At 33.8% G+C, this 25543-nt stretch overlaps 2 protein-coding genes across 4 annotated transcripts in view; both read left to right on the top strand.

The window, feature by feature from the left end:
* The window catches only part of LOC129806097 (frizzled-4), a 70886-nt gene extending 58548 nt beyond the window's left edge, over positions 1-12338 (top strand). For both annotated transcript variants that reach the window (XM_055854448.1, XM_055854447.1), the window contains 3 exons: positions 8147-8219; positions 8290-8543; positions 11494-12338. In XM_055854448.1, coding sequence (XP_055710423.1) covers positions 8147-8219; positions 8290-8543; positions 11494-11807 — 641 coding nt within the window. In that variant the 3' untranslated portion in view covers positions 11808-12338. The remainder of the gene's footprint in view (positions 1-8146; positions 8220-8289; positions 8544-11493) is intronic.
* Positions 12339-15042: 2704 nt separating this feature from the next.
* LOC129806095 (chromosome transmission fidelity protein 18 homolog) overlaps positions 15043-25543 on the top strand; it is a 31056-nt gene continuing 20555 nt past the window's right edge. The window contains exons 1-3 of one of the 2 annotated variants that reach the window (XM_055854444.1): positions 15043-15240; positions 15301-16934; positions 22426-22794. In XM_055854444.1, coding sequence (XP_055710419.1) covers positions 15162-15240; positions 15301-16934; positions 22426-22794 — 2082 coding nt within the window. In that variant the 5' untranslated portion in view covers positions 15043-15161. The remainder of the gene's footprint in view (positions 15241-15300; positions 16935-22425; positions 22795-25543) is intronic. The other variant, XM_055854445.1, reaches the window with a different exon arrangement.

Raw genomic sequence — 25543 nt, 5'->3', positions numbered from 1 at the left:
GTTAAGCCCAGTAGGAAAAAGTAATGAGAGAAATATTTAAAAGCACATTAACAATAAATTTATCTTGTATTAAATTCCATTATTATATTCCAGCTATACTTGGTATTTAATACGTATTTTATTGCCTGTTGCCTGGGATTTTTTTTTGATGATGTGCAAATGAATAATCATGATCTTGGTAATGAAATTAAATCTCATGTCTTTGAGATTGTTATAGCAACAATAATGTTCATTTAAAATTACTTAACGCTTTTTCTGCAAATGGTTTTCTTTTTTTTTTCCTTTGGGTTTTTCGAAGTTGAAAGAACTTACTATATACCACGGTAAGTACAAGTTAAGTACTTAAAGTATTTACACAATTATCATTTGTCAATTGATTGGTAAAAATTAACTGGAAAAATTACACTTTTACCCAGCATTCAAACAAGGGTATTTCGAATTTGAAAATATTCTTTCGAACTCGAAATATCCCATTTTAATTTACCAACATTTTGGGGCACAATTCTTCTTTGAAATCAATATTATTTAAGACAATCTTTCCGTACAGAAGTAGATCTTGAAAAATTCGAAAATCTATTTCAAGATCCAAGAAGAGACTTTCTTACTTCTTAATACTTTCGAAAGGTGGTGGAAATTACATCCTATTCGAATTTTCGAAGTGCTCAAGCGTCAAAATGTGACGATCTTTATATTATTATGAGGAAAAACACAAAGCAACAACGTTTATTGTTTTTGTCTCTTTAATCACTCCATAATCACTGAGTAACTCTATTGCCAGCATTTTAGTGTGATATTAGATAAATTTCTCCCACCTTGTTCGAAAATTTAGTATCAAAATTCGAAATTAAATTTGAATTATTCGAACATTAACGACTTTTTGTGCAAATAGACTTCCATTTACCTTTTATCCAAGACACTATTGGAGAATCAAAATCTACTTGTGTTTAAGGCCAATAAAATACAATTTTCTTCCTAAAAAATGATGAAAACCATGAAGTACAGAAATAGGAAAAAGAATATAAATCACTCTTTCGGATATGTCGATCAATCTTCTACTGCAAGTAATTTGATCACCTTAATTTTGATTTTTATTAAATATACTCTTCAAGACAATTTCGAAAAATTTCGAAATACAATGGTGGGGCTGCCAGATTTTCTATTTTAGCCATGACATATTTGGGAAGTTTGTAAGAGAACCTGGGGAAAATTTATTTCCGAAACGAACCACTAAGGGAAATTTGCCTAGAATTTCCATTCTGAGTTTTCACAGTCAGTGTTAGGCCGTGAGAAAAGATATTCGAAGATTGCTTTTGAAGACAAACACTTTCGAATTTCGAATTGTAACAAATCTCAACAGGTGTTAGTCTTCACTTTGTTGTTAGGAATAATAATATTCCTTAATAATAATTCTTAATATTCCTATCCCATTATTATTATTTTTAAAATTACGCAATAACTTTTAATAAACAGCTTTTTAGCGTGGTATTTTAAAAATTTTTCTAGCCTTGTGCGAAAATTTTGTTAGAAAATTCAAACATTTAATTTAAATTCTTCGAACATCAACGACCTTTTAGCCAAGACACAAAAAAAATCATTTCTGATAAATGATTGATGGTTCTATTCCAATAAAAAATATAAAGGAAAAATCTTTCTACTGAACATTTTTTTAGCACTTTACTTTTCTCAAATGCTTCTGCATTATCGACTGTTTTGTGTTGGTTTCTGTCGCGAATGTTTGGTGGGTTTAGAACATAGTGAAAAGAGGACTGGGGAAAACAGTCCCGACAAAAATCTACACAAAGAAAAGTCGATAATGCAGAAACACTTGAGAACAGTAAAATGCTAAAAACCATGTTAATTTTTCATTGAAAGTGCACTATTATTCGAATAAATTCGGAATACGGTTAATAGTGCTATTCTTATTCAGACGAATAAGAATAGAACTGTACAGATGGGGACAGAATTAGGAACAATAACAACGATTAACCCTTTAAGGACAATAAGAACACCGGTGTCCCATAAAGAAAATAATTTTTCCTGAAAACCTGAAGTTATTTATTTTTTATGTTTGTACGTAATTGCAAAGTAGAAGGTTGAAGGAATCTAGGATATTTTTTGCAAGTCTCCAACTATTTGCTATATAGTAAATTTTAAAGCTAAAAAATGGCGAATTTTTAAATTCTCATATTGAAAATTGATTTTAATTATTTTTTATACTTCCAATTGTTTTTAAGCAAAACCGTTTTAGAACATGGAACTACAATACTCAAACATAATATTTCTCTTTAGAGTGAAAATTACCTGTCATTGGTATCGTCAGAAAAATTACTTAAATTTTTTAGCTAGTTTTGTCCCTATCGTTCATAGAGACAAAAAAATACACCAAATCAGATTCTGTTGGCTTTTCGAAGGTTAGATGTAAGACGTTTTACAAGTTTTGTTTATCGGTTTCATTTTTATTGGTGATTTTCTATCAGCAAAAACTGTCTCGTCGTTAAAGGGTTAAAATAATATAATAATAATATACTCGTATGTTGTTCCGCAACAACTTCCCCTCTTCATTTTTCATTAGAATAACATCATAATGGTGCTATTCCAATGAAAAGTGAAATTTTTAACACTTTACTGTTCTCAAATGCTACTGCATTATCGACTATTTTTTGTATTTATTCCTGTCGTAACTGTTTAGTGGTTTTGGAACACAGCGAGGACTGGGGAAAACAATTTAGATAGTTACCGATACAAAGGAAGGTCGATATTGCAGAAGAACTTGAGAACAGTCATGTGCTAAAAAAGACTGTTCAGAAGAAAAATTTCCCTCCTTCATTTTTCAAAGTAGGGTAAGTGTGCCAAATTGCGGCCAGCTTGCAATTTCGCCCATATTTTTTGTTCCTCGAATTTCCATGAATTTTTAGTTTTTGGATACTCTTGAGATTTACAATGCAAAAAAATAACAAAAAATGTCGCCTTAACGAGCAAGATGATCTGTAAAAGACATTGAAGGTGGCCGAAATAGGCCACCAATGCTATGTCTACATTCTTATTCATTTTAAAATATATTAAGAATTATTTTAGAGAAAATAAAAATGATAAACTGTCTGTAAGATTCCAAGCAACATTCTTTATAAAAGAGTAACAAAAATATTCAATTTATATTAAAAATATTACATTTCAAACTTGAGACTTTGTCGCTTGCATGCAACTATGCCGAAATTTGGCACACTTACCCTACATGTCTTTTTTTAGCATTTTACTGTTCTCAAGTGCTTCAGCATTATCGACTCTTCTTTGTATTGATTCCTGTCACGACTGATGAGACTGTCGACTGTAAACAGTCGAGATCGAGACATTACCACATAGGTAGTCGTGAAAATAACCAATGTAAAGGAAAGTCGATAATGCAGAAACACTTGAGAACAGTAAAGTGCTAAAAAACATGTTCATTTTCTATTGATATAGCACCATTTTTCTATATTTTCTTTACGCTGTTTACGGTATGTAAGATTTTTTTTAGCAGGTAAATGAGATAAAGTACCTCTTAGGGGTATCTCTATCAAACATTTTTGTTTATTATCTAAACATGGAAGATTTTTCTGGATGTGAGAAGAGATCATCTGAGAAAAATGACTCGTGCCTGAGGAATTTCACAATGAAATACCTCTTCTTCAAAATCCAACAAGTAAGTTACAAAGTAAAAATTTCACTTGTCATGAGTGATTAAGGTAAATTCTCTGGCCAGACAACAAAGAAGGAAGACCAGAGACCCCAAAAAAACTAACAAAAAAAACCTCCAGAAAAAGGGAGTGGAATGCGTGAAAAATGCACTTCCTCTAATTTTATATAATTTTTCGCGTGCAATTTCTCAAACTGTTGACATTCCAGCAACATCGTATTAAATATAAATGTCTCAGGTGAGGAATTCTCTTCATCTTGGCTGATCCAACTCAAGTTGAAGCACTTGAGCTAGTTTGAGAGATTTCAACGGTTTTTTTTTCTTATTTGAGTTTGTCTTTCCCTTTGGTTTTTGTCCAATCTTTGCGCACGTTTTTCCTTTGGTTTTCTTTTTGGGTGAAATGTCGAGTGATCCTCGAGAGCAAGAGAACTTTGCCGCCAACAATCTCGCGGACGTCACTCATTCATGACGATCACTTGTACCACGGGATGACGGTGGAAGAAACAGAGAATGAGGAGACTCTCAAAAGATCATCACGTGAGATGAAGAAGTCGCCAGTTGAGAAGTTGAAAGAATTCTTTTTGCCAAAGGAACAAAGTACCATTTCTGTATGAATTCTTAACGAGATCGTTTGCGAGGGTTTTCGAGTGTCTGGATCTCTTTTAAAGTTGCCATCTGCAACAAAAGATGTAAATTTAATTGAATGGGAATTGGAAAGAAGCGTTAAATATTCACACTTTTGGGTTCAAGTATATTGATCGTGAAATGCAGACGATACTCAGCTGAGACACACATATTCATGAGCTATAAAATATAATTGGAATAAGCTGATACATGAACCGTTGGTTCTTTTATACTTTAGGGAGGTTTAGGACAGAATCAGGTATTACCCGTCAGTTGTGAAATAATTAAAAAAGGCAATAATGTACATATCTAACTGTGCTATCACACTTGCACATTAAAATTTTAATATGATTCACATTAATTGTCGCGGATGAGAGTCCACATGTGTAATTTGTGTGTTTGAATCATTTTATATTCAAAATTTGATCTATTTGTTGATAAAAAGGTAGACTTGGCCCGCAAAATTTGATACAAATTGATTTATAGCATTAATACGAAAAATTAATGCGATTTTCTCTTTAATTTTTTAATGTGAAAAATATTTATGCTTTAGTTAAATTTAAACTTATTTTTGCAGGCCAAGTCTACTTCTTTATCAATAAATAGAAAAACCCCAAATATTAAGTGATTCAAAGACACAAATAACATATTTGGACGCTCACAAGCGACAATTAATGTGAATCACATATTAAGATTTTAATGTGCAAGTGTGATAACGCCGTAATGATGAGTCAAAATACTGTACGTAACATGTTATAATAGTACAGTTTAGCCGAGACATAAATCTCATTTAACTTTTTTATTACAATGAAAATTGAACATGTTTTTTTTAGTACTTTACTGTTCTCAAGTGCATCTGCATTATCGACTTTCTCTATATTGGTTCCTGACTCGAGAGTGATCTCCAATTCTCGGCATGTTCTAAGACCATAAAACAGTCGTGACAGTAATCAATGAAAAGAAAAGTCGATAATGCAGAAGGATTTGATAACAGTGTAAAGTGCTAAAGAAACATGTTTAGTTTGTATTTCTTTGCAAAAGCAGCGTTATTTTTTTCTTTTTCTTTTATTTTCTTATCAATTGAACTGAAAAAAATATCGGAAGCATACCTTATCAATTAAATTAGTAAACTAAAAAAATCTAACTACGGAAACTATTAGACCATTGATGACAAGAACAAAAAATAACAAAATAGAATTAAAAGGTCTAATTTTAGTCAAAGATCTTAAAATGATTTCACGGAAAGTAATGTGTCTTAGATTATTCTTGCTTATTTTATGGTTCGATATGATGTGTCTTTGGTAACTGAGACATCAATTATATTTTTTTAGATTTTCTCTAGACAAATTCTTTCTAGTTTTTAACCCATTATTGTTTGGAATTTGCATAAAAAGAATTTAATACGCTTAAGTGTTTTTATTTTACATTATTTTGAAATTTATTAAAATTAAAAAAGAAGACTGGTCACCAACGCTGAGACATGGAAAACAAATACAATTTCTTAACTCTTTGACAGCTGTCATCTAAATATCGGATGACAGCTGTCAAGTGTATTGTGATGTGATTATGAATTTATCTTGTGCTTTATACAGGTCACACAATTGAATTTTTAAAATACATTTACTTATATTTTAATATGTACATTGGCTGAGATCCTTTATAATATTTTTTTTATACTTAATCTTCTATATTTATAAGAAGAAACCTTTATAAGAATAAAAAATCATTTAAAAAAAAATAATTTTTTTGATAAATGATTGATGGTTCTCTTCCAATAAGGAAAAATATAAAGGGAAAATCTTTCTGCTGAACTTCCTTAGCACCTTCTGTTCTCAAGTGTTTCTGCATTATCGACTTTTCTTTGTGATGGTTCCTGTCACGACTGTTTGGTGGGTTTAGAACATAATGAAGAGAGGACTGGGGAAAACAGTCCCGACAGGAACCAACAAAAAAAGTCGATAATGTAGAAACACTTGAGAACAGTAAAGTGCTAAAAACCATGTTAATTTTTCATTGGAAGAGCGCTATCATTCAGGTTTGTGAATTATCAGCAGGGGCTGAATAAGTATAGCCAGAGAAAGAACCGTGAGTATCAGATTGGCAGATCGCGCCGATCAGTCTACAAGATCGCACTGATCGCACAATTAGTGTCCAAGATCTTAATGATTGCATGATCAGTTTCCAAGATTGAGTTGATTGCCCGATCAGTCTCCAAGAACGCGCTGCTCGCGCAATCAGTCTCCAAGATCACGTTGATCGCATAATCAGTCTCCAATATTGAACTGATCGCGCGATCAATTTCTAAGATTGCGTTGGTTGTCCGATCAGTCTCCAAAAACATGCTTATCGCGCAATCAGTCTCCAATATCGCACTTATGCGCGATCAGTTTTCATGATTACTTTGATTGCACAATCAGTCTCCAAGATCGCACTGATTGCATAATCAGTTTTCAAAATTGCGTTGATTGCCCGATCAGTCTACAAGATCGCGCTGATCGAGCAATCAGTCTCCAATATCGAACTGATTGCGCGATCTGTCTCCAAAATAGCGCTGATCATGCGATCAAGCTTCGGGATCGCGCTGATCGCTGATTGGTATCCTAAGTGAACCGTGAATGGTAGACCTGTTTACCGCCTGATTATTAGCTGATTGTCTTACATAGTTTTCTCATTAGTATTAATTTATCTTTCGGTGGCCCATGAATTTAAAAAAAAGTTGTTTTTGTCACTTTTATTGTACAAAAGGTATCACTGTAAGTCTTAAATTAAGAAAACAAATATTTATTTTGAAAAATACTGTTTTCTTTTTCTATAAAACATAGTTTTACTAATTAGGGTAAAATGGTACAAGTTGGACAGAGCTTTTTCTTAATAAATTTAGTATACTTCATTTTTATTTATATATTTTTTAATGCTTTAGTTTTATTATTTGGTTCCTTGTGCTTAAAAAAATTAGTACTGTATTTATAAAGAAAAAATCCCTGTCCAACTTGTACCGGCGAATTGTCCAACTTGTATCACTTTACCCTCTTTGTTTGAAACTTTTTTACTAACAATTTATTATTCAGGAAATGAGATTGTTTACAAAAAAAGTTTGAAGGAATTTATTTGATTAAGTGATTTTTTCTTGAATTAGAGGTTATGATTGACCTAACCAAAAAAGAAAATTTCACATAAAAACAGGACTTCTCACATAAAAGAGACAGAAAAGATAAATAAATCATTCAATCATTTAATTTTCAATCATAAGAATTTGACAAATATACGAGAAACTTTATGATTATAATCTGTTAAATTTCTGAAATTAGAATTAAATGAGGTTAGGATTTAAGAAATGTATGCATGATTTCTTGCCGTGGCTGTTTATTGAAAATTTATCTTCTTTCATAACTTTTGAGGTTAGGGTTAACATAACCTAAAACATTTTAAATTAACCTAATTTTTCAACATACAAAATCACTTTTATAGCTCTTGAGAAATGTTTTCAATGGAAATTCTCTGAAAGTTTCAATTCCTAAAATACGTTGAGAATAGCACCTGGAGATGGATGTGGAATTGATGATGAATAGAAGGGTCCATATCATGGAATGTTTCATTTGATTTGTTTGTTAATTCAAATCCATTTGGTTCTCAACCGGCAAGAATCAAAATGAAAAACTTTGTTTGATTTGCTGCGTGGCTAAAGATTTTCTCTGGGTCATTTGACAGAGAATGACTGCGAAGAAATGTTTTCTGAATCGAATTAATTGATCAATGATGTGCACTGTGACGATGATTAACAAGCATGTTCCCCGCAAAGGGGTCTGCCATGGCTGGGAGACTTGTAACGATTCTTTTTCCTCATTGCAGGTGCTTGTTACGTTGGCAATCAATCGGATCGCGCCCTCAGACTTCTCGTGGCGATGCCTTTATTCTGCTGTTGGTGAGTGAAAAGTTTTCTTTTGGCTTTATGCCTGGCCCAAGGTCCAGTTCTAATGTCTCTTTGGCCGCAGGTGTTCTGGCTCTGTGAATCTCTTTGTTGGATACTTGATGAGGCGTCGGAAACCGGACATTCCGCCACTGAGACCAATGCCTGAACACATGGACGGAATGGGGAGATTCCTCTTTGTCTACTGCATCCCCAGCGGACTCCTCATGATCGCCGTTTTCTACGAATTTGCCAACAGGGATCTCTGGCTCAATGTACAGCCTTCCATGGAACCTCAAGCCGCCATCAAAGCACCAATGTGGCCCTTCATGATGAAAGGTTAGTACAACATTTTTTTTGAAGCCTTATTTATTTTTAATGGTTCCAAGTGAAGTAATTCAGGCACGGGACTGACAATCCTATCCCTGTATAAAGAAAAGTAATAATGGATGTTCCGAACTCCCCTTGCGGGAAGCCTTAAGTTCTTCTAGAAAATATTTTGTTTTAGGTTGGCTTGATTTTTTTGTGTGTTTTAAAATAGGTTTTGATTTGAAGAAAACATTATAAACTTCGAAGTTAATCTTTATTTTTTGTAGTTGATTGAAAAATTTCTAATTTGAGTTCAAATACGTTATTTTGTAAAAAAAATCGACGATCTAAGTAACTGAATCTTCGGAATGTCCTCTAATTTGTACAGCTGAAAAAATAAGTTCAAAAAGCGGATTTTCATTTCGAGTTCGAAAGAGTTTCAATGAAAATAGTATGAATTTCCAAGTGATGTTTTTAGACTGCAGAGGAATTTCGAAATCATATTTCGTAGTAAATCGAACTTCCCTAAGCAACTGAATCTTTGAATTTATGCAGTTGGAATAATAAGTTCGAAAAGTGAATTTTCATTTCGAGTTCGAAAAGATGAAAATGATATGAACTTTCAAATGATTTTTTGTAAACGACAGAAGAATTTAGAATTCAAAATCAAATATATTATTTTGCAGAAAATTGAAACTTTTAAGTAACAGAATGTCCTAATACACTTTTAATAAACACTTTTAATAAAAACACTTTTAATAAAAAAAATTAAGTTTAAAATTTATTTTAAACTTTTGTAGTTGATAAAAGAATTTCGAATTCGTGTGCAATTATACTATTTTGTACAAAATTTAAACTCCTAGGCAACTGAATCTTAATTTTCTACTTTAATCTTGAACCGAAAGAATAAGTCCGAAAACTTAATTCATTCAATTTGGTTAGTAATTTTTTAAGTTGGCTGGAGTTTTTTGTATTTAAAAACACTTAAAAATATTATGAACTTCTAAGTAAATTTTAATTTTTTGTAATCGACAGAAGTATTTCGAATTCGTCTTCGAATACATTAGTTTGCAGTGAATTCGAACTTCAAAGCAATCTTTTAATTTGTGCAATCGAAAAACTTAGTTAGAAGACGTGATTTATTTCATTTAAAGGTAGATTTTTTTCTTCAGTTAACTTGATTATTTTTCATGTTCGAAAACAGTTTTTGCAGAAATAAGACTTTTAAAGAAAAATCTCTTAAAATTTTGAAATCAAAACAAGTTCGAAAACTTGTTTTTAATTATTTGACAAACATTGTTTTCGAACACTCAACCGAATTAAAAAAAAAATCTTTTCGAACTGAGAAAAATTTGGTTTTCTTTAAATTTCGAATCAATAAAGTTTCCTGAACTTGTGGAGAATTAAATTAAAATGATGCAATAAATAATTAATGGAATTAATGTTATAATTTAAATTATGAACTTTTTACCATTTGGAAGGCATTTTGTTCGAGGAATAGTTCAATTTACAAGCGAATACATTTTATAAATACTTTTTCGTATAAAAGAAAAAACGCTGTAACAGCAATAAAATTCTAAATGTTGATTTTATCAATTTTGTAAATTGTATATTGCAAGGAAATAATTTCGAAACCAATGAATTAAATAAATTTTTGCATTTCAAAGTCAAATTCGAAAACCTAATTTTCGGAATTAGTAAAATTTTTTTAAAGTATCTGTTCGTTAAAATAAATATGTTATTTTTTTAAAACAAGAATAAATTTAAAATATATTTGCATTCAATTTCGAAAACAGTTTTTGCACGATCATTTCAGATATCGAAATATGAAGTTTATTTATAAAGTTTTCTGGGTTTTGTTTTGAGTCTTAAAGTATATAAAAAGAAAGATTTTAGAAAATGTATTAACTTTTCGAGTTTGAAAGGATTTTAAAGAATTGAAAGAATATTATTTGTATCAGTTTTTTTTTAAATAAAGAAACCCTAATCACAAGGTTTGTTTGACATATTTATTTTCTCCGTTTTTAGTATTTCTTTTACAAACTTAAATTTTTGATTGAAAGACAATTAAAGGGCTCTACGCATCGGTAGCAATTTTCGCCAAAAATTGAATTTTTGACAGAATTTTGACGTTTCTACCTACAAAAGGGCGGACGATGTCATTCAAAAGAGCAATTTTTGACGAAAACTGCTTAAAATGTCTAGACACCCTTAAGTGAAACTTAAGAATTCAATTTGTTTTCGATTTCGAAAATAATCTTAGAATTTTTTTTGATTTAGTATTTAGAAATTAATAAGTTCAGGGATTAATTAAAATTTACGGAAATTTTGTTTTCTCATTCATCGTGATAAGTTTTAAATATTTCCCATATTAGCAAGATTTTTTTAAAATATAATAAAAAATATTAGATTTATATTAGAACGTTTCTTTCGAATTTGAATGGCTTTCGAATTCGAAATAATTTGTATATTTTTGCAAGAACCTTAAATACCCTCCATGAAAATTTGAGTAATTTTTCTGCTATAAATAAGATATTTTCGAATCTCATGGGATTTTTGAAAACTTTCATTATTCGATATCGAAAGAATCTCGAATTTTTGTAATATTTCTGGTATTCGATAGTTCTTATTAAACTTATAAAAACACTTTTTAATCCTCTCAATTCAATAATGTAGTTTTATTTTTCCATCCTTTTAAGTTTAAAAAGATTTTCTTAAAGAAAATGTTTCGAATTCGAATCATTTTTATATTTCTTAGTTTTTTAAATTAAATTTAATTTAGAAATAAATAATTCTTGTCATTTTTGAGCAGATTTCTTGCAATAAATTCATTTGTAAGTTCCCAAATTCAAAAATGGGAATTTCGAAAAGACAATATCGAAAAGGATTTTCGAAAATGTCCTTATTATGCCGCATAAATAGTTTTAAGCACGGATTTTTTTCGTGTAAATTTTATTAATCTTGTGCATTTCTTTTCCAGCCTTCATGGAGCTGCTCCTGGGCGTCTTGGCATCTTCCTGGGCTCTCGGACCTCGTGCTGTGACCATGTGGAAGAACCACTTTGGTCACAAGTGCAAACAGACTCCGCAGAAGTTCCCAACGGCTCAGCCAATCTACCCTGCAGCCTCCTATCAGATCGTCTGCCCGCAGAACTCGATGATCTCCTCAGCCACAGGAAGTCTTCCCCGGCATGGCCGGAAGTATCCCTCTCATGCCGTCCGGAAGCAGCAACGGATGTACAAAACCTCCGTGTCGCAGTCACGCAGTTTGACCGGCAACGAGACGGTCTTCTGACCCCAAAATTGAGCCACTTGGACACCCTGTGATATGCCCGTGGCTTCAATTTCTGCAACTGAAGCCACGGGGGATGCTTTAAGGACGCACAAGGACGAAGCCTTGTGGAAAACATTTGAGTCAGAAAGTTAATTTATCGAGCAGAAGTACTTAAATTTAGTTGGGGAAAAAGGGGATGACTTCCTGTACAATAAGAACTTTAGATGAATCCACCGCCAAAATCTAAACACTGTCCGGAAAGATTTTCAACAGAAGTGCCTTTGTTAATCTACTCAGTGAACAGATGGGACTGTTAAAATATAATTTAGGGTAGATTTTAGGGATATTTCGGGGGAGTTTAGGTGCTTCCTGAATGTATTTATTTGTTTAGAATTTAGATTTTAGGTGTTATAAAGTACTTTTCTGCTTTACTGTATTTTTTTCTCCTCTAAATGACTTCAAATTGTTAGTGCCATTGTACATTTACTTAATGTAATTTCTTGTGATATTATATTAATATCTGATGAGAATAAAAAATTATTTGTAGAATTATTTTTAATTTTTCTTTATTGATTTTTATTGGAAGAGAAGGAAATGTTGTTCACGGTCCGAATCATCAGAGAAAAATTATTCAGAAGAATATTCTATCTGGAATAGACTACGGAAACGGTTACTTTTCAAAAAAATGAACTGAACGAAAAAATGCCTTCTTTCGTTAAGTATAATTGGCAGTTTTCGCAGAAAACCTCATGCGAAAAAAGCCTAATCATTAGTAAATTTGATTAATTCACATTTAGGGTTTAATTTATGGTATGAAATATAATTTTTTAGCATAACTTGTGATTTTTTTCTATTTAAGTTTGATATTGAGATTCTTTCCTATCCCCAAAAATCGTTACTTTCAAATCCTGCGAATTCTCTTTTTCGTTGAGTTATATTGATTCCGGAATTCCGGAATAGTTAGGTTTTTAAATATTATTAACGTTATTAACCCATTAACCCTTTGAAACCCGAGGCAAAAAACTCACATACCCACCCGGCAAATTCTGCAGAAATTCGTCAGATTTGAAAATGTAACTGCAAAAAATTCCGATCGCTGTATGCAAATTCTGCAGAATTTTCTGCAGAATTTCTACAGAAAATATTATGAAATTTCGGCACTTTCTTCAAGATGTCGTTCTGTCAAAATAGACTTGAAAGATTTTCTCTGAAGGTAGAATTTATAATCACGATTTTCATGATATATTTTATATATATATAAATACTGCGAGGGTATGCTGTCTATAGAGGATTAAATAGCATTATTAAACATACTCCCGACCGAAAATTCTGCATTTTTTGATAAATTGTACAAGAATTTTCTTGAGAACAAAAAAAAATGTACGACGTGATTTTCAGCTGAGGCCTTTAAAATTATTTATTATTTATGAAAAATTATTCTTTTCATTTCATTAAGTATATTTTCATCAATTTTTCGAATAAAATGTATAGATTTGAAATATTGGACATAACTGCCTCAGCTACTAGTTTTGTTACCGTTGAGATGGAAGATAAAATTTGCTCTGAAATTCCCGAAGCCACTTCTTGAAGAACATGTGAATGTAATTTTTTTTAGAGCCTGTACCTTTGTCTGAACCTAGAACACAAATAGACACATAAATAAAGAAAAAAGTAATACATAAAAATTGTAAACGTACTTGTCTTCCGGAAGTTCTGATAGCTTATATTTATCTTGCGATTCCTTCGCCCTCGCGCGGAATGAAGGTTGATCTTCCCCATCCTCCCAAATATCATTAAAAAGAATTTACAAATCCATTTCTCCGATTAAATTCACAAAAATCACTGAATCACTAAAATCTGTAATATCAAAACACCACAGTAGCGAGGTAATGTTTCACTGTACCAAAGTGTCACAATAACGAGTCGACAATGCGAGAAGAGCCGACACTCAATTCATCTCATCATTTGGATCTAACGATACTAGAGATTCGATAGTATCGAATCGATACTAGTGAGAGCAAAAGTTATCATTTCACCCCAGGTATGTGATTTGACCCCAGAATCTTTGCATTGATGGTTGCGAATTTTCCGGTTGCGCCACGAACTCGCTTACTTCTCTTAAGCAAATGGTCAAGAATTGCATCGTTAATTTTTCTAATTTGCGTGATGTTTCCTCTGTTTTCTGTTACATAATTATTCCTCATTTTTTTCGACTGAACCATATTTTAAGAATCCAATGAATGATTCTAGAAGACAATTAGACAGTTAGAAATGCGAAAATGACTAAAATCTTAGAAAAATTGCAATAGAAAACAATGAATTTCCAACAGTTATCACACCAATTTTCCTATTCACAAACATAATTTTACTAACATTATACTAGTATCATACGACAAATATGATAGTAATCTTACAATTTCAAATCAAAATGCTTGTGACTCTGACGTTACACAACTTTTCCCATGCACAACTTTATTTCTCACACTTTTTTTTCTGTGTTTAATAAATAAAACAAATGTCTTTTCTTCAGAAAATCATCTATTAACCTTCTAACGGGTAACACCGCCTCCAGGCGGTCTTCACAAAAATCACATTTACAGCGACAATAAAGGTTTAATTTATTTAAAAGTGCTATAGTGTCCTCGGTAATAGTCTTATAAACATCTCTTGAAAGTTTGAACTCATTTTGACTCTTCGTTTTGTTGCTATTCCCAGTTTTGTGTGACAGGTCAGAGAAAAAGCAACAAAAAATTTTAGTGCAAAAAAGCTCATTTCCAATTGCCATAAAAATACCGATTTAAAGTTATCTGACTAAAATAAATTTATCTTTTACTGAAAGATATGTCATTCTACTTTGTATATTTTATTTAAAAAATTTTAAAAAAACTAAAAATGTGAATTTTAGAAGATTTTAGAATTTTTTTTCGAAAAATTTTTATATTTTCTCACCTAGCGCCTCAACTAAAAGAGATTAATGAAGAATGGATGGTTTTTTCGACTTTATTGGATCATAATTATCCTAGAAAATATTGTTTTAGAACTTTTTTTCGCATATTAAAGAAAACACCGTTAGAGGGTTAGTCTGTAAGGAATTAATTGTAAAATATGAATATTCTACACATTCTATATCTGGAATATTTTAGTACATTGACTGAATGGGTTAATTTTTCCCATCTAAAAAATCGTTGCAATTCAAAATCAAAATTTAATTCTCCTTTTCGTTGAATTTTCAGTTCAATGCAAATTCCGCAAGAGGTCTCAGTATTCTGTGGGTTTGTTTTGGAAATCTCCCGCGCTCTTTGTTTTTTCGTATTTTCCCTTTTTTCATATTTTCCTGGTGGAGTTTTTCTTGAAAATCAAAGTGCAGTGGTCACAATGGATTACTATCCAACGGAGGAGGAAGAATATGAGCTGATGTACGGCGATGAATTGGAGATGCTGGACGATGATGTTGGTAAGTGGATGAAAGTGGGGTTATGTTGAATGTTTCCTGACGGGAAAATCCTCTTTCCAGCTGCCACTCCGCAAAATCCTGCTCCGAAAATTGCAGCAAAGCCCACGCAACCTCCAAAGCCAACACAGGAAATCTTTCCGGACAGTCCTGCATTGTCTCAAATATCCAGAATTGACCAAATCAATCGGAGACTGTTTGATGACAGTGTCTCTATGCCCAATGCCTCGACTCCTCTGGTTTCCGGAAGGGTCATTTTGAATGGGAATGAGACTCCAGTGGCTGTGGGGAGTAGGAAGCGACGCCTTGAGGGGCTGTATGAGGAGAATCTGTTCAGTCCGGGCTGGCAGATGAAGCAGCAACAGAAGAAACAGAGGCAGGAGGAAGATAGAGATACCCGGATGATTGAGCAGATATTGGAGGCCAGGAAGAGGACAATGGAAATGGTGAATCCAATGAAATCGAGCAATTTGTCTCGATTGGAGCAGCTGCATAGGTTCAAGATGCAAAATTTGTCGTACAGCCTGCCTAATTATCCCTTCCAGACGCTCTGCAGGAGCGATGGGGAGAGGATTTACGTCCGGACGCACAATGAGGATTTTGTGCAGAAGGCTGTGGATGAGGTTAGGATTGTCGGGAGCTTCAGGGAATCCCTTTTGGGGGATGAAAAGGCCAAAATCTGGAATGAAGCACGAGAAATAACACTGAAACGGATTTCTGGGCAGGAAAATCCTCCGGAAGTTGTGGAGATTCAGGTGAATTCAGTTCAGGGAGATCTCTGGGTGGAGAAATATCGTCCGAAGAAGTACAGAGATCTCCTTTCTGACGAATCCACAAATCGCTGTTTGCTTCAGTGGCTGAAAATGTGGGACAAGGTCGTTTTTAACCGGGACATTCAGCAGAAAGTAGCTCCTGGAAAGCCACTGAATACCTTCAATAAGCAAACGGGAAAATTTGAGAGCACTGGAGGCTGGAGGAAAACCTTCCGGACAAGGAATAATCTCCTAACTGATCGAGATGCTCTAGGGCGTCCAATTCAGAAGATTGCTCTACTCTCGGGGGCTCCAGGCCTGGGCAAAACCACCCTGGCACATGTAATTGCTCACCATGCCGGATACAATGTCCTGGAAGTCAATGCATCCGATGACAGAACTTCAGAAGCCTTCCGGCAAGTCCTGGAAGATGGAACACAAATGAAGTCCCTTCTGACCAAGGAAAATCGTCCAAATTGCCTGATTTTTGACGAAATTGACGGAGCTCCGGCAACTTCCATCGATCTCCTGATCAAATTTGCCTCTGACACAATGGCTCCGGCTCAGAAGGGTGCAAAAAAGGGAGGAAAAGCTCAGAAAAATGTTCTCAAGAGACCAATTATCTGCATCTGCAACGACATCTATTCGCCGGCTCTGAGACAGCTCAGACAGATGGCGTTGGTGGTTAATTTTCCGCCTCTGAACAGCGAGCGGCTGGCTGAGAGGCTACTATCAATTGCCCTGAAGGAGAAGGTCCAGACGGACTTTGGGGCACTCCTGTCGCTAGCTGAGAAGACAGGAAATGATGTTAGATCTTGCATTTCAATGATCCAGTTCTTCAGCGCCACTCAGAAGCCCCTGATGCTGAGTGACGTTCTCAAGGGGAATATTGGGCAGAAGGATCAGCATAAGGGATTATTTGCCATCTGGGCCACCATCTTTCAGGTGAGAAATACCTTGATTGATTAATTTTCTTCTGTTTTACGTTTAGGCTGTCGGACTCGGGTCCAACCAATTAATTTTGCTGATAAAATTTGTGACATGACGTGACAATACTACTTTTGAGTATGGCAAGACTTTCGTCAAGTGCGTGCGCGAATGGCGGCCATGACGGCTATCGAGCTGTCAGAAAGCGTCTTTTCATTATTTTTCGTTAAAACAGTCTGAACAGTCCATTTTCTTCGTTTTCTGTGAAAAATTTGTGATTGTCAATAAAAATAAACTACTTTAGTGTCCAAAGAAGAGTTGGCTGTCTATACACTAGGAGAAAATTTCATAAATATTTGCAATCAATATTTAATATTGATGAAAATTGCCTACACATTAGTAAAACATATGGACATAAATTTGGATTATTGAAGAAAACTTGTCTAATGGCGTCTACATACTAGAGCAATTTATATCCATATTGAAGCAAATTTCTTGTACTTGTGTAGGAAAAACTTCAATATGGACATATTTTCCTCTAGTGTGTAGAGGCCATAATGTGGAGGCAATTTCTTCAATATTCGTTTCAATATGGATGACTTCTCTTCCATATTGTCTTTCAATATTGTTTACCCCTACACATTGAGACAAATATTATCAATATTATTCTTCCATAATATTATTGAAGTGCAATATGGAAGAAATGGTCGATATCAAGTTCATTAGATATTTTCATCAATATATTAATTTTCGTTTTCACGCAAATTCGAATATTTTGTGTTGCAGAATATTCGAAAAATATTATTTGTCGATTTTGGTGCAAGTTCAAAAAGAAAAAAGTGTGTTTCAGGGAATGTAACTTCCTAGTGGAATTCACCCCAGTTTTGGTGAAAGTTTTTGTTCAGATGTAAATTGGGAGTAGTTTGTGCATCTGGACATGGATTGAGGCTTCTGAGACAAAGCAGATCTCAATCCCAGCATCCAGCTGGAGAACAGATCAAGGTAAAGAATTGAATTGGGATGGAAGTGAGACATTCTATTGCATTAGCAGGTCCCGTGTTTTTTTTTAGTTGGAACACAACCCGTGGATTTCTTCAATACAGTGCTGTCTCTCTATATGCACACTCTCTATATGCACAGCTTTTGTGTCGGTTGCATTCAAAATCAATTTGTTTACATTTTGACAAAGTAATAAAGACAATTATTTTCTTGGTAACTAATTTTTCTTGTTTTTAATTTTCTTAATTTTATTTTTTCTGTCTCATATTATATTTAAAATAACACGGGAAATTCTAGAACAATAAAAAAATGATAATTTATTAAAAGAAAGAAAAAAAAACCGTTGGGAATTTCAAAAAATGTTGTGCATATTCAGAGAGAGAACTGTCAAAAAAAGTACCCAAACTGTGCATATAGTGAGACAGCACTGTATAAACCTAAACACTGGCTGACAGACAAGGAAAATATCAAGGAATAGATAAGGCGCGAGATCTTCTCAAGCAAAGGCACTGGGAACCACAGTTGAAGTGCCACAATATTGGCAAAAAGAAAGAGATTATGTTGATTTTATTTTTTTTAATTAAAAAATTATAAATAAAAAAAGTTTACAATTCTATACATACATTAATTTTTTGTTTCTATATTTGATATTTTTCTGTACATCGGGAGCGGAATCGTATCCATAATCTGTCTGCAACTCCCTTCTGTGAATCTCTGAAAGAGCTGCTGAGTGTATCCATGAACCTTTGGGCAGCAGAAGCACTTACAAGTCAGAACAGTCTCTGATGCTTGTGAATATCTGTAATCCAACAGCCGGACTTTACTACTGAAATACTCCAAAACTGATTTGAATGTAACTCGATTCGTTTGAATTCGTAACTCGATTGCACTGAATTCAAAGTAATACAATATGACAAATCCCAGATGATAAATGAATATAAACACATTTTAATAGACTCTTCTTATTTTTTGATAATACGGTGACTGATGATGAGAATATAAATCGACAGTTCCATTTCAAACTATTCTATCTCACCGTGGTGTCACATATAAGATTAATATTAATATTAAGAAAAGCCGGAGAGGTATATATATATGCACAATTTCAAATGGAATATCACGTGTGATAGAAAGAGTACACTCTAGTCTAGTGGATTAATACGATGAGTAAGATATTACTGTTCGAATTAATTGATTTCTGAATCGTATTCCAGGCTTGACTTACTAATTTTCTTCTTCTGTTTTACGTTTAGGCTGTCGGACTCTCGTCCAACTAATTAATCTTCTTCTTCTATTTTACGTAAGGCTGTCGGACTCACTCGGGTCCATATAGCCACCACAACCAATTAATTTTGCTACAGTAGACTCTCTCTCAATCGGGAATATGGGGCAAAATGTCATCCGGTTTATCGATAGATTTGGGCGTCAAATCCTTTGTAAATTCCATAAAAAGCGCTCAATTATAAAGAATCACGATAAAATAGGAAGAACTACAGTGAATTTGAGCAAATTATCCTTAAAATTAAACGTGAAAATTGTTAACAAAATTTTTCGCTCGATTGAAAAAGAGCCGATTGAGTGAGTCTTTTTCTTTTTCTTCTATTTTATGTAAGGCTGTCGGACTCACTCGGGTTCATATCATTAAAATCAAGAAAAACAGGAAAAACTTCTCTGAAAGCAATCTCCCTCGCTGCCAAATGTCAAAATTATCGGCCATATTGGCAAAAATGTGACTTCCGCTTGGAATTTTATTACAAGGTTGGTGTCAAAAAGCAAATGGCGGACATTGGCGGGAACCGTTACATTTGACGTCTAGATTTTTGGAGACGAGCGTACCCAACAGGTTTGATTAAGTTTTTTGAAAATTTGAGAAATATTTATTTTTCGAATTTATGCAATCTGTAATTGTAAGTTATCATACTTATTGACCCCTAGAAGTTTTTCCTTATTCTGGTTTAGAAATATCAAAAAAGTCACAATATCTGCAAGGAAGCAGAAAATCGAAAATTCGCGATTTTTGACCAAAAATATCTTAGCTCAGGAGTTAATTAGGATCCTACAAAAAATATCCTAGATTTGGACATCCTTATAGTTTGTAATTATCCAGAAGAATCGGATTTTTATCGATTCTAAGTATAGTTAAAAATACTTCTTTTTTCCATGGGTACTCAGAGTCCCAAAGGAGACGAAAGAGTTAAGGGTGGTCTTTACCGATCAGAGACATGGTAGATCGGATCGTTAGACACCATCCTTATATTCTAGAAATAAAGAAAAGCTTACTAAGAGAGGTTGTCAAAGTCCCCCGCACTTACGGTATCTAAAAAAATAACCTAAATTTTATTTAAAAAAAAAATGCTTTAGACAAGGAGAATAGCTTTTTTAGGTTATGTTCAGTACTACAACATTTTGAATTTAGATAACTATCAGAGCGATGCAACTTTATTTTCGTATCTGCTTATAAGATAAGATGTCAAATTTTGAATTATAAGAATTTGGTATGCAAGATTAAGTTCTATAAGGTGAGTTTATTTGAACGAGACTACCATGCAAGCTTTGGGTGTCATTTAGTTTCCGCGTTATTTTCCTTTTTGAAAAGCAGAAGACGGGAAGAAAAAAAATAAGAAAAAAATGGAAAATTTAATGTTTTTAGTGAAAACGTTGATTCTAATGACACGATGTCCAAAGGAATGTGCAAAACAGGTGCGTTTATTGGTAAGTAATAATTCTTTGAGGTCAAGAAATCACAATCAAAAGGTGGCTTTAGATTTTCCTGATGTTTAAATTCTTTTACAGAAGAGATGTCTTCAGGGATCAAACGGAAGTCAAGATCAACCCGGAGGTATTTCTTGTCTTTGTAGAGCACAACTTCCAGGCAAAGCTTACATCCATTTTATCAGAAACTTTATCAAAAGATGTGTCTGCTGAACGAAGCATGATCCAATAGGATACAAGAGGTAACGGGGGAGATTGGATAAAAACTTTGTGTGACACAGGTAAAGAGGACGACCCTGCAAAAATAACTCGTTCTGATGAATAATCTGTCGAAAATTGGACAAATATTTCACTGGCAGTGTGTAAATTGTTAAGAAAAGGATTTTAAAATTTTCTATCGCCGAAAATTGCAATTTCTTTTACCAGAGCAGTGTCTTCCAATTACTCTGGACCGGAGCATACGATTAGTAGAGGCAGAAAAATTCCTACAACCAGTAATAACAGAATTATCAAACTGGAGAAAGAAGCTTGAGATTGCGCTAAGGAAAATTCATAAGACACTATTTTCTAAGAAGAAAATATATTATTGTATTTTTACTATGCACCACTCCGAAGGAAAGACCGACTGACCAAGTAAAAGACAATAAAAAATGATGCTTCTTGATCGAAGGTTCAAACGCAACTGCACTTTATTAATTATTCCATACGGGAGAGACCCGATTAATATGCTTATGCTTACACATATGTTACATATTTTCCAAGAAAAAAGTATTTTAATGAATTAAAAATTTTTCAACTTCAAATAAATAAAATGATTATTAAGAAAACCATTTTTTTAAATTTTCCTCTCGAAAATCACACAAAAACAGAAAATCTCGTACTTTGCGGCACCTCTGAAAGTGTCCAATAATTATGAGACGTCTTGAGGTTGGAATTCATATTTTATAAAATTCACCACTCAGGGTTGCATCGCAAATCTCGTTCATATAAAATCTCGTTCTAAACAGAGCCTGCCAATAAAAATTACAAGATTTGACATCTCGTTCATAAAGTTGCATCGCAAATCTCTTAAGTTAATAGACTAATAGACGAGATCTGTAAAGTTGCATCGCGCTGTATATTTCGGAATTTGGAAAAGTATTAATTTCGAATTAATTTAAATGAAAATCAAAATTAAAAATATATTAATTTCGACAGTCGAAATACTAGTTGTCCTTTTTCGAAATAAATTCGATTTCAGAACAGGACAGTAGGGGAAAGTGCCCATGCTTTGCACGATCCCAAGCTTTACAATGACTAAATTTTTCCTATGTTTCTGAATAATTGCAATTCCGCAATACATTTTAAAAACAAGACACTGTCCCCTGGTTTTTAAAATATGGGTGCTATGAGTCATATTTATTGAAAAACATAGGTAAAAACGACACATTATAAAGCTTGGGACCGTTGAAAGCATGGACACTTTCCCCTAGAACTTTCGAATTCTAGGAAAAATTATTGTTAAATTCTAAAATATGATAATTTCGACCTTTTTAAAACTATTTTCAAATTGGTGAAATCTGGAAATAATAATAGTGCTAGTACAACTATTTAATTCGGAATTAGGGAAATAATAATTTCGAAACTAGATAAACTAATTTCGATTTAGGGAAGATTTAATTCGAATGTAGAAAATTTTATGTCAAATTTGAAAATATCATGATTTCGAATTTTCGAAAACTATATTTTCGAATTGATTAAACTGAATTTCGAATTTGGGAAACTGATTCCAATGAAGATCAATTTCTAATTCCACCAGACTCAACGGTTTAAGCCTCCCGTTTTTGATGGGAATCTACAAAATCCTTCGGAATTCCCATCCCAAATGAAACGTCCGCCCTCGAAGATGGAAAACATCGTGAATGTTGTGCAATCTGGAGGAGACTACGAGAGACTGAGTCAGGGAATCTTTGAGAATTACCTGGCTCAGAAGGTTTCAGATGCAGCTATGCAGAATACTGCTGAAGTTGCAGATTGGTTTGTCTTCTCGGATTCCCTCCAGAAGATGATCAATCAGCAGCAAAATTACTCAATCTACCCGTATCTGCCCTACACCTTCGCCATGTGGCACAGTCTCCTGGCCACTCTGCAGCGCGCCAATATCTCCTTCCCCAGCAAAGGATTTGAGGTCAGTGCGTGGTTTATTTTCTAAAGCTTGGGAATGGGGTTTAAATGGGATGAATGGGGGATTAATCAGAGTGTTTTTAGCGACATAAAGACTTTTTTGTGTTATCTCACTAAAGGCTAATGAAGATTGCATAATTTATAAAATCATTTAGGGAGTGTTTATTCCTCATGAGCTTCCCTGGAAAATGGGGAAAATGAAGCTCAATGGAGATAGGAGGCAAGATTCTAGGTAGAATGCTTGATTTTTGAGAGGTATTTTGAGGGAAATTTTGGGCATCTGCAATATTCTCTAGTCTTTTAAACGTTCTCGAGCCTTGAGATATTGAAGGGAAAACCGGGAAAACCCAAATTGTTGAGAGACTTTCTCCTTTCTCAGAGCAGGTTCATGATTCTGTTTCCTCGCAGTTTAAGGGAATTTTCTCGTTGGTGAATGAAATTTGAAAAGCTAGAGGGAAATTGTTATTCCGCCCTCAAAGTGGTGGATTTTGTGGTCACAATTAAAATTGTTTGCACAGGAAATTGCAATTATTTGTCTCTCTTTTCTGAAATTTAAATACTGCAATATTAACCTGTTTTTCTTTGAATTGGATTCTTATTCTGAATTCGGCATTTAGGAAAGAAAATTTCGGAAAATCCATTGATAAAATAGGAAATGTCTGTGGAATTTGATTGACTCTGATATTGATTGCATATTCCCTTCAAACATTTCAAAAAGATTTTTGACTGCAAAAGAACTTTAATGAACATAACCTCAAATAACCTCACTTTTCCATAAATTTATTTTCGAAATTGCAAAAAAATCTTCTGAAAAGTAGATGATCAGTAAGAAATTTCGTTAGAAAAACTGCAAAATGATGTTTTGAAAATAAATTGTAGAAAAATGAGGTTATTTGAGGTTATAATCAAAATTTGAGGTTCTTCTATATTATGTTATTCTACGAATTTGAACCACAAATACCTAATTCATCTTCAAGGACGGATGGCTTAAAAAATAATAGAAAAATTCCCTTGAAAACCATTTTTAAAATTTTCTCAAAATTGGCCCAGTTTTTTAATGACCGATTTTTGAAGGTCGAAATTCAATCAATTTGGAGGGCTTTTTTTCAACCGATTTGCTTAGATTTGGTTTTTTGGAAAGGTATTGAAATTTCAAACCCGGCTGCATAGGTCTTTATCGGTAATGAATCAGTAGTTGCCTCATTTTTCGGAAACTATTATTATTTTTTTACTTGACCTTCTGTGTGTTCCCGAGCTAGAGGTGAAACGGTGGGATAGTCATCTTTTCAGAATATTGGCTATTTGGATCTCGATTTTTGGGATTTCAGCTTTAAAAGGATTTTAGTTTTCGGAATTTTGGCTTTCGGGATTTTGGCTTTTCCGAATTTTGGGTTTCGGTATTTTGACTTTCGTGGTTTTAGCTTTAGGGATTTTGACGTTAGATATTTTCGCGTTTCTGAATTTTAGCTTTCGGGATTTTGGCTTTTCTGATTTTTACTTTTGGGATTTTGACTTTAGGGATTTTGTATTTTCGGGATTTTGGCTTTCCCGGATTTTGGCTTTCGGGATTTTGATTTTTAGGATTTTGGCTTTTTGGGATTTTAGATTTTTGGGATTGTGGCCTTTCGAGATTTTGGCTTTCGGGATTTTGGCTTTTCAGGATTTTGGCTTTCGGGATTTTGGCTTTTCGAGATTTTGGCTTTCGGGATTTTTACTTTCGGGATTGTGGCTTTTCGAGATTTTGGCTTTCGGGATTTTGGCTTTTGGGGATTTTGGCTGTTCAGGATGTTGGCTTTCGGGATTTTGGCTTTCGGGATTATGGCTTTTCGAGATTTTGGCTTTTGGGATTGTAGCTTTCTGAATTATGGCTTTTCCGGATTTTAGCTTTCGGGATTTTTACTTTCGGGATTGTGGCTTTTCTGGATTTTAGCTCTCGGAATTTTGACTTTCGGGATTTTAGCTTTCGGAATTTTAGATTTAGAGATTTTGGCGTTTGGGATTTTCGCTTTTCTGGATTTTGACATCCGGGATTTTGGCTTTCGGCATTTTTACTTTCGGAATTTTGTGTTTTCGGAATTTGGCTTTCGGGATTTTGGCTTGTCTGGATTTTGGCTTCCGGAATTTTGTCTTTTCAGGTTTTTATGCTTTCGGGATTTTAGCTTTCGGGATTTTGACTTTCAGGATTTTCACTTTAGGGATTTTGGCTTTTCAGGATGTTGGCTTTCCAGGATTGTACTTTTCGGGATTTTTACATTCGGGATTTTGAATTTTCGGGATTTTGGCTTTTGGAATTTGTCTTTCAGGATTTTGGCTTCCGGGGTTTTGGCTTCTCCGGATTTTAGCTTGCGGGATTTTGGCTTTCAGGATTTTGGTTTTCGGGATTTTGGCTTTTGAGATTTTTACTTTCGGGATTGTGGCTTTTCTGAATTTTTGGCTTTTGGGTTTGTGGCTTTTCAAGATTTTGGCTTTAAAGATTTTGACTTTCGGGATTTCGGCTGTTCAGGATTTTGGCTTTCGGAATTTCGACTTTTCAGGATTTTGGCTTTCGGGATTTTGGCTTTTGAGATTTTTACTTTCGGGATTGTGGCTTTTCTGAATTTTTAGCTTTTGGGTTTGTGGCTTTTCAAGATTTTGGCTTTAAAGATTTTGACTTTCGGGATTTCGGCTGTTCAGGATTTTGGCTTTCGGGATTTCGACTTTTCAGGATTTTGGCTTTCGGGATTTTGGCTTTCGGGATTTTGACTTTCGGGATT

Source organism: Phlebotomus papatasi, chromosome 3 (genome assembly GCF_024763615.1).
Source record: "Phlebotomus papatasi isolate M1 chromosome 3, Ppap_2.1, whole genome shotgun sequence".
Lineage (NCBI taxonomy): Eukaryota > Metazoa > Arthropoda > Insecta > Diptera > Psychodidae > Phlebotomus > Phlebotomus papatasi.
Note: the sequence above shows the minus strand (reverse complement) of the source record. Positions and strands in the feature narration are given on the sequence as shown.